This window comes from Puccinia triticina, chromosome 16A (genome assembly GCF_026914185.1).
Source record: "Puccinia triticina chromosome 16A, complete sequence".
Classification (NCBI taxonomy): Eukaryota; Fungi; Basidiomycota; class Pucciniomycetes; order Pucciniales; family Pucciniaceae; genus Puccinia; species Puccinia triticina.
In genome coordinates this window covers 1,335,341-1,351,361 of record NC_070573.1, presented here as the reverse complement: position 1 = coordinate 1,351,361, position 16,021 = coordinate 1,335,341, and the positions used below count along the sequence as shown (strand labels likewise).

The following is a 16,021-nucleotide window of genomic DNA, read 5'->3' as shown; positions in this document are numbered from 1 at the left end:
ATGTCGAGACAAAGCTTGATCTTGAGCGATGTCGAGACGGAGCTTGAGGGTTGAGAGTCTGATCGAAGTCGAGACGAGAGCGGTCAAAGGAAGGGAATCAACAGAGAATCCTGAGACCGGAGAGAAGGCTTGAAGCAAGGGAGCGCAGGCGAGTGAAGTTTCATAAGACTGTCACGGCAAAAAAACTCAACAAGACCTGCACTCAAGGACACTTGCCACCGCCATGAATTATTATGCATATTGTTTGGCTTTTCATCATGAAAACTACTCTGTATTAGATTGGTCCGGCCATCTTTTTCAACAATACTGTGTGGATCAATATATAAAAATTGAAATGGAAATTTTGCTGTATATTATATTGAATCAAAAAGAATTTTGCGTAGAGTGTTGAAATTCGAGCGCGATCACACGCTATGAAACTTGTGCGCTTGTGCGCTCTTGTTCCATGACTGTTCCTGTGCATTCGCTCCTTGACTCTGTTTAACAGCTTCGAGATCATCGGCAATCCATCTTAATCAATCCGGCTCAATCACTCACCGCTCACCCAGTGTTCCACTGCTCACAGCTTCAAATCGCTCACGGCTTCAAGTTCCATCGATCAACACAACTTGGTGAGAAATGCGACCGGCATTTCCATTCTTTGCAATTCCCTTCTCCTATCTTCCGATACCCGCTGACATCTTTTATCCTTTCATTAGTTGTGCTTCAAGATCTTTGACTGTTTACTTCTTTTTCACTAGAGTTGTATTGTCCTTCTTCTCACGGTTTGTTTCCCTATCTCAATACTTCTTTTCTTCCCTCCTCAACTAATCTTGAATCCTTTCTTCTCAGCTTCTCCAAATCACCTCTAGGGGAGCTTTCTCAGCACTTGCATGCAATTTTAATTATTCAATGATTTCTTTTACCTTTTAAATTTACTGGCGGAACCCTACTAAGGAGACAGTGAATGTTGTGAATTTGGACATTATCAAGGATGGCATTTCAAGGCTTGCTTGATGCGGTGGAGCATAGATTTTGGTTAATTGTTTATGTGGTTCCATTGTGTTTGTTGTGTGGCACTTGGTTTGCAATTAAAACAAAGTTGTGTTGTGTTGGTTCATTTGAGGGTGTTGGTCGCCGGTGATACAGACCTGGTGTTTGGATATCTACCCGCTGATGGTGCTGAGCCTGGTAAAGGTGGTGTATGGGGTGCCGGTGATCATTTCCTGATTGGGAGCACAGCACAGCGGTGTGTTCCCCAATTCCATAAGAGATACATCAAGCATGTAGATCAACTTGATATATGATCTTGGAAAAGAGCATTCTGATAAAAAACTCTTCAGCAAAATTCCTGATGGATCTGTTTTCTAAAATAAATTCAAGTCTGAACACAAAGATTTGGTAGTAAATTTGAAACATTTGGATGTATTAACACTTCAAGGATAATTAAATTCCCCAAAAAAATTACTTAAAGTTTGAAGTTGGGAAAATCATTGAAAAAAAATCACTTCCTACAGAAAAAAAATGCTAACTGAGCGTGCTCAGCCAAAAAAATAAAAATGTGTCAGAATGAGTAAAAAACAATGGGGCACATTTCTGGGGTGATTTGTTAGACGGGCCTGCATCAGGCCTGCATGGGCCCATACCAGGCCCGTTGGGCCCATTGAAAAAGCAGTATTTGTTTGGAATTCCCATGCTCTGCTAAAATATGAAATGGGTCAAACCAAATAAATAATGAGGGGGCACATTTTTTGGGAGATTTTTTCACGGGCCTGAATGAGGCCCACCCGGCCCCCACAAAGCCCACTGGCAACGCTGAAACAAATACAATACATGGAGTGTATCTGGTAAACGTTTTTCATTGAAGATGGTGACCTACTTGTCCTATTTTTTGTTTTCAGCCATCATATACATAATAATGGCTAAAAACAAAAAATAGGACATGTAGGTCTGCATCTTCAATGAAAAACGTTTGCCAGATACACTCCATGTATTGTATTTGTTTCAGCGTTGCCACTGGGCCCATTGAAAGAGTAGCCTTAGTCAAGAATGCCTTATATGCTCAGCTAAGAAACAAAAATGTGTCAACCTGAGTAAAAAATATGGGATCACACTTTTGGGGAGCGCTTATTGACAGACCTGCATCAGGCCCATACGGGCCCACCCAAAGCTTGTTGGGCCAACCCAAAAGTATTCTTGGTTAAGAATGCCCATATGATGTTTCAGAACAGCACCAATTGGCCACTGATCAACAGAAGATATTAAAGGGCTTTTGACATCTGTATGACATTTGTGCACTCACAGAATGTAGGTCCAGGCCCATCCCTTCCCCTAGGAAACCTGTTGGCCCGTACGTGCCTGATACAGGCCCGTCCAAAAAGCCTCCCCAAAAATTTCCCCCCCCCGTTTTTTACTCAGTCTGACACTTTTTTTTTTCTTAGCTGAGCATATGCTTTCTCAACCAAGGCTACTCTTTCAATGGGCCCAGTGGGCTTTGTGGGGGCCATGTGGGCCTCATTCAGGCCCGTGAAAAAATCTCCCAAAAAATGTGCCCCCTCATTATTTATTTGGTTTGATCCATTTCATATTTTAGCAGAGCATGGGAATTCCAAACAAATGCTGCTTTTTCAATGGGCCCAACGGGCCTGGTATGGGCCCATGCGGGCCTGATGCAGGCCCGTCTAACAAATCACCCCAGAAATGTGCCCCATTGTTTTTTACTCATTCTGACACATCTTTATTTTTTTGGCTGAGCACGCTCAGTTAGCATTTTTTTGCAGTAGGAAGTGATTTTTTTCAATGATTTTCCCAACTTCAAACTTTAAGTAATTTTTTGGGGGAATTTAATTATCCTTGAAGTGTAAATATTTAACAGGGAATTCTTGGTGTGTCTTATCTAAAATTAAATTCCTCTCTAACAGTTCTTTTGGATTAAATCTTCATTACTCTCCATTTCAGTTTTCCAGTATGCATTCCCCAGGTTGGTTCTGCTTGACATGTTAAGTGGATAATCTTGGCTATCAATTTCAATCTTATCATGTTATTCTTGCTCAAACTTCTGTTTCTCTCTGGGCTGATTTTATATTGAATCATCATATCTTTGATTGTTTCACAAATGATGTGCGGAGTAGTTTTTTGAAATATTTGCTATCAATTGGATGCGCATGATTTTCCATGCCAGTTTTCCCACCGGCAGATGCTATATTGGGTCTGCTTGAAATATTGAGTCAATGGCCTGCAAGCAATCAGCTCTCCAAGAATTTCAAGAGCCTCAACTGTAGTTTTTTTTGGCCAAAATCCAAACCTTGAGAAATTGAACATGTGAAGGAGCCTTTCCAAAACAACACCAAAGATTGCACGGTTTTTCAGGAGCTTGGTAAAAAGAACAAATGAAAGAGGTGCAAGCAAAAAGATTACCATCAGGTTGCAAACATTCAGCATGCTTTAGTACTCAAGGGAATTCAAGAAGAACAAAAGATCACCTTGGTTAACAAGGTATCCTCATGATATTTTTTGCTTGCAAGGTGAATGCCTGATTCTTCAAGGTCAGCTGTTACGTTAACAGATCATAGCAAAAATATCACAAGGCTTAGATCTAATTGGGCAAAATGTTTCAAGGATGATAATAAGGCGACTGAAAACTTGGCACCAAAATCCATGCAAGGAAACAAGCTGTGATTCATTTTCAAAAAGCAACCTGCCAGAAGTGATCTAGTTCAGCATTTGTGAGATTTTCAAGGTTTGAATCAACATAGGGCATGACTTGTCTCTGCAAACCTACAAGAAGAAGAACCGTATAAGTCATGATGTTCACTTGGATTTGAGGAAATAATTTATCTAAGACTCAAAAATCTGGTTGTGATTGATTTATATGTTAGGTAGAAGAGGGAGTTTACGTGCAAGTTGATTTCAAATTCCAATTTTTCCTTTGATTGTGTCTGGCGGAATGGGGTTGTTGAATGGTGATGATGTTTCAAGATAGTATCTTTTATTATCTGGCTGGTAGTGGCTGAGCCCATGTTCAAATTGAAGCAGACCATTTGAAAATTTCAATAGTTAAGTTCCAAAGAGTAGTTATTTGAGAATGATGTAGAAGTTGTGAATTTGTGTATTTCCAATCCCCAATTCAACCCATTTGAAATTATCTGGGATGTGAGATTCCTCTTCTAATTTATTGGCAGAAATCAGCCTTGGATATGAGGTGGAGTGGCTGTCCCATTGGCTGGCTGATCGTTGAAATGAAAATGTGTAAAATTACACCCTTGGAAACTGGTGGCGTAGCCACCTTGGAATATAGTGGTGAATTGTATTTGTGCTCTGTAACTGGCTCCCTGAAGTAAATTTTCCAAATTTTCTTTTTTTTGGTAGGGATTTAAGGGCAAGCCATGCACGAGTGAATTGGGGCATGTTGAATCACCCTGAATTCCAACTTCCACTGCACATGGAGCTTTCTGAAGGAGAATGTGGATCAATTCAATTCAGAATGAGAATTCATGATTTTCAAGATACTGAAGGCATACATTTGGAATCCTTAAGTTGTTGTGTAGTGAATTAGATGCCAAGTTTATAAAAGAACTGTCTTTCTGGAAGGATCACATTTTGTTCACATTTTTTCTGGTTTACTGCACCATTTTTGTCTCCCTGGTTCAAGAAGGATTTTTAAATAAATAAAAAAGTAACATTCTGATTTACAATCAACATTGATCCAAATATTTGATTCTAAACTACTGTTGATTGGTCTGGAATTTGGCAATTTCTGTCTTCCCAAGTTGTGTTACTACTAGAGGCCAAGGCGGCTTCGCCGCTGCAAACCCAAGGTTCAGGCCTCCCACCCCCCCTCCCCACTCTTCCTCAGCTAGTGCAAGATATTCATCTTTTGATAAATACATTACGTGGCTGCTAATCAGTCAGAAAGATTAGCTATTCATTCCATCAAACAGCAGAATGGACCTCCTGAGGCTACCCCAAGAAGTAATAAATATGACATGCAAAGAGCTGCCTTTCTTCAAAAAGGAAGGCAAACAGAGCTCATTCCAGAGGTTCAAACCCAGCACCAAAATGAGGAAACATTTTCAAACAAGGGTGAGATTCCAATATTGGAGTGCAGATTCCATAGTGAGAGGAGGAAGTTGGGAACAAAGTTAAAATCTAACAGAGCTCATTCCGGAGGTTCAAAGCCAGCACCAAAATGAGGAAGCATTTTCAAACAAGGGTGAGATTCCAATATTGGAGTGCAGATTCCATAGTGAGAGGAGGAAGGTGGAAACAAAGTTAAAATAGAAAATAGTCCAACTGGGAAGGTCAAGAAAAACTCTAGTAGTTCCCCATGTTTGATCACATACACTATGGGCAACGGTGAAACCAATACAATACAGGTATTGGTATCACATTAGTTTGGGCTCCAATACATTGTATCTGTATTGGATTGGGTCACCAATACAATCCAATACATGTGGATCTGGTTGCCAATATGATCCAATCTGATTCTATACATTGTGGATTGCTGGGATGGGATATTTGTATTAGGCCCCAATTACCCAGAAAAGAGGTGTTTTTTTCAAAATACAATACCAACTGTATCATATCTTTTTTTTCAAGAAAAATTCATGCCATAAAATTCTTTTGTATCAAAAAATTAAATATACAATACACTGTATTGACTGATACCTGTTTTGTACCTGATTAGAACCACAAGCTTATTCCAAGCTCTCAACTTCAATTGGGATCAGCTGGGTGTGTTTTTCTTGCAGTTTCACAGTTCCTAAATAATCTGCGTTCAGGGGTTCAGTGCAGCAGAAGCCACCACTGCATGGCACAAAGAAAGAGGTATATTTTTTGACCTGAAGAGACTTCCTTACTGCATGTTGGTAAAACACTGGTAGTGTTTTGCTGACCAGACGAGGGTCTCTACTGGACAGTCTCACCCTTCCAATTACAGAGGGCCTTAATTAAGTTAGATAAAAGTTGCTTGTCAATCAACCCTGAATCGGGAGAGACATGATGGATGTTTTTGCCAGTGTATAACTCTTTGGGATATGCAACATATGCTTATTGAAATCAATCAGAACTGAAGGAACCCACAGCTCTCATCCCTGCCTTTTGCTAATCAAGTGAGACTTCTCTTTTTGGAACAAAGAACCCTGATGAGACAAAAGTGCCTCTAGAAAAGCCTCAGGCAAGGGGGGGGGGGGGGGGGGGGGGGGGCTTGGTTAATTTTCAATATCAATTGTCCGCAAGCAGAAGGGATCAAGCAAGCTGAATCAATCATCCATCTACATATTCACATTTCCCTTGCCGCGCACTCAGGACTCCAGGGGATAATCATGAGTGAATCAGGGGGGCTAGCAGAGCGTACATGCTGCTTCTGCTGATCAGGGTGAAGATGGTTTTGGAGTGGGTTGAAGGGTTGGAAGTAGGTCTCTTGGTCCTCTCAATTGTTGCTGCTTGGGTTGTAGACCAGGGTGTTGAGCTTGGATGGGGTGGTGATGAGGTTATGGGAGATTGCCTGGAGGGCCGCGTTTACAGTCGCCGGTCCGCCATGACTATGAGCCCGGACCATGGGGCTGAACAGAGCAACGTTGGAGACTGTCGGTCTATTGGCGGGAGGGCGGGTGCCGGCTTGATGGGCGCTGTGTCTCTACTCGGAGGAGGCGCCGGGCGACACCCGCAAGCTTGCATAGGAGTGGATTGGAGTCATTGACGCCGGCTGTAAGGACGTCCGACGCCGAGAAGAGACGGTCACGCTGCTGACACTCAACCTTTGCAGATTCTCCTTCAAGCTCGTTGATGCGGTTCCACGGTTGTAACAGCTCAGTTTCCGGCGTGACCTCGTGGCGTGGCGTCGAGAGAATCAGGTTTTGGATCGTGTGTGGCGCCAGACAGCAGTAAATCTGGAGGCCCCGCGTTTACCAGGTGATTAACAGTAGCGGCATCTGATAGTTGATCACGAGTCGCAGCGACATCCAGGCGAGCTCCGACAGTAGACGGGTGAAGAAGATGAATCCTGGCCACGGTGTGGTCCATTTCTGTCACCCCATGAGTCTTGAGAATTGCTTGGGTGGCCGCCGAGGGTTACTGGCTTCGAAGGCCCGGCGGTACATTGGTCAAAAGGGACGCTGTAGATGAAGAGCGACCGAGTTTGATTTGCATAAGGGGTGGTCGCGACGGGGGGAAATGATGGGGCTTACCAGGGGTAAACCAAATCAATGTGTTTTGGTGTGGTGGTGGAGACCATCTCCATGGAGGTTGGAGCCATAACGACTGGGTCTGGGGCGGGTGTGGCGGCCATGGCGATGGGAAATGAGAGGGGTGGCGTTACTTTTGACTGGGGTGTAAGGGTCCAATGGACCCTCACTGATGAGATGGATGAAAAGGCACAGAGATCGGCTGGTAGGCCGTCTAAGGATGTCTAGGTCCAAACTGTCGGGGGATTGATTGCAGAGGCTAGCCGGGAGAGAGGAGAGACTCTCTCTATTAGTCTAAATACACCAACAGGCGACGAGAAGGAAAAGAGAAGAGAAGAATGAAAACAATGCTTACCTAGCCGGGAGAGAGGAGAGACTCTCTGCCGGACTAGGGAAGCAGCAGCTCAGGCTAAGTATACGATGCGCGGGGGGTTACGTTATCCCATGACTCTTCGTGTGGAGCCCCGATGTCGAGGGGGGCTTCACATGGGGGTGGTGTGGTTGGTCTTGGTTAAAAGGCGCGGGTTGATGGTCGTAGTCCCCCAGAGGGATTGGAGATGCTGAAATTCCAGCTATCCGTCTCCCTCAACCCTTCCGCTGCAGCACGTGCGCAGTTTGAAGGGCAAAGAGTGGCCCCCCCACTGGTCACCAGTCTTTGCTGCGGGCCGGGGGCCTTCACGTCCAGTCCTTTTGACCCGTGCGCTTGACGCAGGCTGGGGGCTGAGCCTGTGGCACAGCACTTCTACTGATGTTGGAAGGCTATTGGAGTTGTTGAATGATTGTGTATTTTATACTTTGGGGGGACTCATGTTTTTTTTCTTCACTGTTTTAATCTTGTAGGGGGAACCCATGTTTTTTTTTTCTGAGATTTGTAAATTCTAGGGGGAACTCATGATTTTTTTTTTTTGACATTCTGGAAAATCTGTGTCTTTAATAAACTTGGATTTTTTTCCTCTTCATCCTTCTTTCTATTTTAAAAGTAGAGTGATTGAATTCATTTTTGAATTAAATTTTTGGCTTCTTTTGGTTTTGAATCTTCTGATTTGAATTGGTCTCAATGACCAGTCTGTACCGGTCATTGAGGGGGGAGCACTTGGTCATTGAGTGGGGTACACATGTACTCCACTTGATAGCCATTCATGAGTGGCATTAAATCCCAGTATGCCGCTTGATGGCTGGTCATTGAGTGGCCTGCGCAGGACTCAATGGCTGGTCATCATTTGTGGAGTACACACCCCAGTTGATGGCCTGGCATTGGGTGGGATACATACTCCGCTTGATTGCCATTCATCGAGCAGAGTTTGTACTCCACCCAGTGGTTGGCCATTGATTGTGAGGGGGCATGATGCGCCGTAGTGCCCCCCCGGTGATCCCCGTTGTCACACAAACGTACGGGCGTACGTTGGTGTGACACACAGGAGTCACACCTCCCCTCGATGACCGGTCTGTACCGGTCATCAAGAGGTGGAAGTCCCCTTGATGACCAGTCAGTGCCGGTCATCGAGGGGAGGTGTTACTCCTCTTGATGACCGGTCTGTACCGGTCATCGAGAGGTGGAAGTCCCCTCGATGACCGGCACAGACTGGTCATTGAGGGGAGGTTTTACTCCTCTCAATGACCTGGAAAGATTGGTCATCAAGGGGAGAGAGGAGTAACACCTCCTCCTGATGACCGGTCTGTACCGATCAGGGGAGGTGTTATTCCTCTTGATGACCGGTACAGACCGGTCATTGAGGGGAGATGTACTCCACTCGATGACCCGTACAGACTGGTCATTGGGGGGAATTACTCCTCTCGATGAACGGTACAGACTGGTCATCAAGGGGACTTCCACCTCTCGATGACCGGAACAGACGGGTCATCGAGGGGACTTTCACCTCTTGATGACCGGTACAGACCGGTCATTGAGAGGAGTAACACCTCCCCTCAATGACCGGCACTGACTGGTCATCAAGGGGACTTCCACCTCTTGATGACCGGTACAGACCGGTCATCGAGAGGTGTGAGTCCCCTCGATGACCAATACAGACCGATCATCGAGAGGTGGTGAGTCCCATCAATGAGCGGTCTGTACCGGTCATTTGGGGGAATCACACCTCTCAATGACCGGTGTGTAAGGTCATTGAGAGGAGTATTTCCCCCGATGACTGGCACGGACCAGTCATCAAGAGGAGATGTGGATTATGTGGATCCACTCAAATTGAGATGCTTTTTTGCACCCGTGGTGTACCGGTGATCAAGAGGTGTCAGCTGGCATCCAGTGGGGTGTGTACATAGCCCACAGGATGGCCAGACAGGGTGTGTAGTATGTATAACCTGCTTGACTGGGGTTCAAGTATATGTACTCCAGCTCTGCCTGGATTTCCCAGCTCTGCACTCCCCTTTTGGGGAGGAGAAATATCATGAATGGAATGAGGATATGCACTCCAATCTTATGGAGTGAGACTCACGGGCACTCATTACATTTGCGGGCCACTGGAGTTCTTCATGGTGCACTCGAAAGACTGAGTCCCCGGTTCTGCACTCTAGCCGACTTGGAGTATTCCACTCTGTACTCCAACAATTGTTGAAGTGCACACTCCATACACTCATTTTTGAAATGCTTTTGGGATTTTTTTGGAGTGCATTTAGGCTGACCAAAAAAAAAATAAAAACATGCATCAGAGCAATCTACAGGGTATGGGTATACACAGAGGTAAAAAATCAGGTCAAAACATTCATATATTTGGTCAACATCGTGGATTGAGTCCACCTGATCATGGTTGGGCTTAGTTTCAGTATAGGAATGGTGTATGTTCTACATGTACCTTCCACAATACATCTCATATAATTCCAGTTAGCATCCGGTTAGATTGCACCTGGCATTAACCATTCTTTGAACCAAGATCAGACCAACATCAAACCAACTTCGAACCAGTATCTAACCAGCATCAGACTAAAAGAATTTTGATTTCAGATTTATTACCTAATTGAAGCCGACACACTTGGAAGAGAGACAAGTTAGAAGAATAAACAATAATGAGGAAATAAGAGAGGAACCAACATTGTGATCAACAGAGACATATGAAAGGCAGTTGTTGAGGATGGATAGAATAGGGTGAATGGAAAGAACAAGATAGGGACAGAACTGAAAGAGGATAACATCAGTGAAGAACCGAGAGTCGAGTATAGTGTTGAAGTGAAATCTCACCAGACAAGAGTGGAAGGAGTTTGAGTAAAGAGGAGAAAGAAAGAAGAAGAAAGAATGAGATCAAGGGTGTGATTGAAGGTTGAGAGTGTTGTGAGTTAAGGTTGTTGAGGTTGATAGGGTTGATAGAGGGTTGGAGTCGAGAGGAAGTCGAGAAGGAATAAGGAGAGAGCTGAGAATCAAGATTGAACTATGAGCGGACACAAATGAACGGACACAACCCAGAAAGGTGAATGTCACACAAGTGATATGTCTGTGATTTTTACACTCCCCGTGGCTGGAGAGATTTTACTAGAGGAGCGGAGAAGGTAGGGTCAACAGTCTTCGTGAGGTTAGTGACGGAGGATTTAGGAGCTGCCTTGGTTAAGGCATTGGCAATCATGTCAAAGGTTCGGATGAGGATTATTTTGATGTTTTTATTTTTGAGTTCTTGACGAATGCCCTTGGTCTTGAGATCAATATGTGGAGTTTTAGGGTTAGAACCAAATTTCTTCAGTTTGTCATCAAGGCCCTTGTTATTGATGTAATGGGAGTTGGCAAATTTTTCCTTGAATTCAAGTTCGTCCATCATGAGGCATTCATTGAGTTCGCCGTTGTCGATGTAGTGAGTAGCTGCCTCAATTTGGAGATTCCAGATATCGGACAACAGAGCCTTCAGCCAAGTACCTTCGTGAAAGGAGTCAACAAGAGGGTTGAGTTCTGCTTCAGTGGATGAGTAGGTTACATTGTGTTGTCTTGAGCTATTCCATGAGACTAGAGCTCCGAACAAGTAGCATAGGTATCCGGATTGTGAGGTTCTGAAGATGGGGTCGTCTCCCCATGAGGCGTCACTGTAGATTTCGAGCAGTTGATCTGGTTTCCAAATTTCAAGTGTGAGTTTCAATTCTTTGGTGTGTTTTATGTACTGCCACACTTTCTTAACCTCATGCCAGTGTGTCATACCGGGTTTGATCAAAAAACAAGCAACACTAGAGACGGCAAAACTGATGTCGGGTCGGGTGTAGCCAGCAATGTAGTTCATCAGACCAATCGCAGACCGATAATTGATGTTCTCTTTTTTGAACAGAGCATGATCCTCATCGGTTGCTTCTTTCAACTTGAGGTTGGGAGTGAGCGGTGTGCTGGATGGCTTTGAGTTCAATAGTCCAAGTTCCTCTAAGCCATGGGTGATGTGCTTGGGTTGAGAGAGAAGGATCTTGTTCCCTATTCTCTTGAACTTCATACCTAGAATGGTATTAGGTTTGTGACACGAAGAATTAGAGAATCGGTTTTCAAACTTCTCCTTGAAATTATTCCCTGATCCGACTAGAACTAGGTCGTCCACATGAAAGAACAAGCGTGAAATTCCATCATCGCACAGATAGAGGCAGGGATCGCAGTTGGACTCTTGAAAGCCAACGGATTCTAGCCATGCCACGAGTGTTTCGTACCAATTCTTGGGTGCTTGTTTCAGGCCGTACAGTGCCTTCTTGAGCTTGAGGTAAGGAGCTTCTCGACTAACTCCTTTTGGCGTTTTGATGTAGACGTCTTCGGTGAGTGGAGCATGCAAGAAAGCTCCCTGAACGTCGAATTGAGTTATTGGTAGATTTTGATGTAATGCGTACAGAAGAATCATTCTGAGAGTTGAGACTTTTCCGGTTGGGGCGAAGGTCTCGCCATGGTCGACGCCATTGATCTGATCAAACCCTTGCACACACAATCGCGCTTTGTGTTTCAGGGGGTCGCCGTGGCAATTATCCTTGATCTTAAAGACCCATGTGGTGTCTAGTGGATTTGGAGGTTCGTCGTAGTGATTGTCCCAAACGTTGTGATTTTCAATTGATGAGACTTCTTTTTCAATGGCATTTCTCCAGAATTTTTCGTCTGAGCATTGGATAGCAGATTCAAACGAGTTCGGTTCGTAATAGGGATGAAAACCAAATCGCTCTGGAGGTTTGATAGTTGACCTGTCTCGAAGTGTTCTGGTTGATGGTTCAATTGGTTGCTCGAGATTTTTTGGTTTCAGCATTTGAGTGACATCGTCGTCAGATTCTGAGTCTGATGAGTCATTGTTGTCATTGTCTTGACGAGGTTCAATCTCTTCCTGACTCATCGACTCTGAGTTCTCGACAGGACTTTCCTGATTTGATGTTTGTCGCAACTGATCCGCATCTGGTAACTCAGTTAGTTGATTGGGATAGAATTCTTCCCATTTGGAGGGCGCAGATTGATTGATCTGAGGCATTTTGAGAAAGCGAACATGTTTGGAATCAACGATTCCTCCGCTTTGCGTGATTATTCTATAGGAGTGGAGCAGGACATTGAAACCTACGAGTACTCCCTCTTGCCCTTTGACTTCAAATTTCCTCCCCTTCACTCTGTTTGTGTTCAAGACCACTGTCGAGGTTCCGAGGGGCTTGATGAAGTTGGGAGGTAGGGATTTTCCGTGAACGATTTCCCAGGGAGACTGAGCTTTTCCGTTCCGAGGGATTTGATTCAGCATGAGGCAGCACGACTTGACGACTTCATGCCAGAAATTTTTTGAGATACCAGAGGAGCGAAAAGTAGCTCGCATCGATTCGACAATGGTTCGATTAGCACGCTCCGCTCTACCGTTGTGTTCGGGATGATACGGTTCGGAAATTAGCCTCTGAATGTGGTTCTTTTCGAGGAAGCTAACTAACCTATTCCCCGTGAATTCCCCTCCTCCATCGGAGCAGATTGAACTGGGGAAGTATCCTCGGCGCTTGTTTTCGAATTCAAGCAGATTGATTAAGACATCCGTTGTGTCATCCTTCTTTCCGAGAGGGAATCCAGCGAGATAACCGGAATGATTATCAACAAGAGTGAGAATGTATTTTGACTTTACTCCGGGGTGATAGGACCGATAATATCAAGGTGTATTCGTTTGAATACCTTTGAAGCTGGCTCCGATTCTCCTTTGAATGACTGCTTGGTAATTTTCGAGAGAGTACAGGCCTTGCATTCGAAGTCTTCTCTTTCGGCCTTGGATACTGAGGAAGGAATGAACTGCTCCAAGCGTTGTAGGGAAGCGTGGCCGAACTTTTCATGGATCGATCGGAGTGAGTCCGTTGCCATCTGAGAAAAATTGACGGAGTATTTGACTGTACCTCCGACTGCACTTGGATTATCCACTACGAAGAGGTTGTTTTCCACCTTTCCTCCGAATCAGCAGATACCGTCCTTTGAGACGTAGAAACTGTCTTTCTTGGCGGTTAATTCCCACCCTTTTTCCAGTAGAGCTCCCGCGCTGATGAGATTAATGACGATGTCGGGAACATATAGACAGTCATCTATGGAGATAGTAGACCGTCCCCACTGTAGAGTAACTCGGCCCACACCTTTGATCTCGCTAGGGTCGCGCCTTCCTTGCCGGTTCCGATCACGTCCCGATCACCTAGTTCGAGCCTGTCGAAGAACTTGGCGTCGTTGAAGATGTGCGCCGATGCGCCACTATCGAGGACGATTTTGAATCTAGGATTGCTTATTTCAGTCCACAGTGTCACCAAGGACAAGTAGTAGTTGACGTTGTTGTTGCTACTTTTGCTTGCTTGCCACTTGGCCTGAGCTTCTTGCCACCATTCGGGTGCCTTCCCAGGGTGCAGGTGCCAACAAGAGTCTGATGAATGATTAGAATCTTGCTTCGGATTATGGTATCCCGTCGTACACCGCTTTCCTCCGTTTGATCCAGAGTTTCCTTGTCCTCCTTTTTGATTTGGCTTTTGATTTCTAGTGGATACTAGAGCAGCTTGAGTAGAGACAGAGGATTCTTTGACTTCGGCTCGGTTTTCGTTGTTGAACTGGGTGAGATGATTGCATACAAATTGGACCGTTAGAGTTTTGTCGGAATGCATGATTTGCCGCTTGAGAAGTTGCAAGGTGTCTGGTAACTTGAAAAGGATAAGGTACGCGAATATATCCTGAGGGAGATCGATCCCCACATCGACGAGTTTCTTAATTGCTACCTTGATGTCTGTCACGAAGGCTTCCAGTGCGTCTTCTTTGAATTTGACGTATAGGAATTCGTTGAACACCCTCGCTCGATTGGCAGACTCGTCTGAGGCGAATCGATCTTTGATAGCTTTCCACAGGTCCTTTGCACCCTCAACCTGATGTGACGTGCTCAAGTTTTTGAGCTGCAATAGAAAATCAGAACTTTAGCAAATGACATGGGAAGAAAGTGTACATGGATGCAACTCACATCCCGTTTGATCTTTTGGATCCACATGTTGAGTTTGAACCGCTCTTGTTTTTTCCATTGGGCAACGGCATCGGGCGAGTCTTCAGAGGCTGGCGCGACATAGTCCGGGGGGGTTATAGTATTGAGAAAGTCTTGATCTCGACATTGATCCTGTGTATCAAAATCCAGGAGATGCCAGAGCTCGCCACAAGAGACCATTCAATCCTGAAATGGAATTGATTCTGAGAAAATGGAATGTTATAACATAATAGTTGGCCAGGAATACAGGTAATAGAGCTTACTGTTGTGATAAATGGGGCTTGCTTCCTCGTCATATTTACAAAAATTATTGAAATTGGCAGGTCCGCGGATTTGAACCTCATTGCCAAGATAATTCAAGGCAGGTTGCGCATGTATCATCCTCTCAATTATGATGAGGTGTACAGACCTCTGATACTGACGGTACGCCTCCTCAAGGGCAAGCTTATCATCAGCAGTCAAACAAAGATACTCGGCATATCTGGCAGCTCGGGCACGCAGCTCGTCTAGCAAGTCGTTTTAGATTCTTTCCATGACTTCTGGGGGGCGCGTTGCCTGGGCGCTGGAGGGGCTGCATCTGATGGATCGGTGTCATCGAGGAATGAGACACGACGAGGGCCGGTGTGGAACTACTCAAAGGTGAGAATAGAGCTTGGAAGGGAAATGGATAGCAACACTAGTACTAATGTAAGCTATGCAAGGGTGCTGATGAGGCTGCCTTCCTGACTAATGCTGAGGGGATGAGAGTAACACTAAGAAAAAGAAAGAAAAGGTGTGGCTGATGTCTACTTGATCTTAGGAGCTAGTACTATGAGCTGACTACTGTCTACTGAGGGTGAGAGGGTTGGAGCAATGGTTGAAGAGGGAGAGCAATGGCAATGGGTTGATGAGATTGGGCACTATAATTTCTGTATCTAATAATCTGCATGAGGTACAAGTGAGGGGGGAAGGACAGTTCTTATATGAAGGAAGGATGAGCACAGACAATGAGGAGTTCTGGCTATGGGAAGGAAGGTTGTACAAATGGGGAAAGGTTCTGGCTATGGGAATAAAAGATTGTACAAATGGGGAAAGTGATGTGAACATAGTAACTACTTGTAATGATGAGCACTACTGAAAGAGGTAAGCACAGATCCAATGATGTAATGTGTACAGTAGCCATAGTATATAATGAGTAATGTATGTAAAGGGTTTAGTATGTGAGAATATATATGTAAAAGGAATGTAATGTAATGATTCAATTAAGTTACTAATGAAATGAGTGTTGTAACTAATAAAAACTGTAAGGTTTCTGTAAGTCTTATATCCTCTATAACTATTGAACCATTGAAGATAAGGGGGTACTATGTGTGAGTGACTATAGGTGAAATTTGACGTAGAATCTGAATATGCAATAATAATGAGGTATTTGTGAAGGGTTATGGGGAAATGAGCAATGTAATGATGAATATA

The 16,021-nt window shown here is 44.5% G+C and overlaps 1 protein-coding gene across 1 annotated transcript; it reads right to left on the bottom strand.

Moving 5' to 3' along the window:
• Positions 1–6,922: 6,922 nt before the first annotated feature.
• Positions 6,923–7,267, bottom strand: PtA15_16A145 (uncharacterized protein; the record flags this gene model as incomplete). The annotated part of the gene is made up of 2 exons (XM_053163806.1): positions 6,923–7,094; positions 7,167–7,267. The coding sequence occupies 2 exons, from the start codon at positions 7,265–7,267 to the stop codon at positions 6,923–6,925; spliced, it is 273 nt and encodes a 90-aa protein (XP_053027794.1).
• Positions 7,268–16,021: the final 8,754 nt, after the last annotated feature.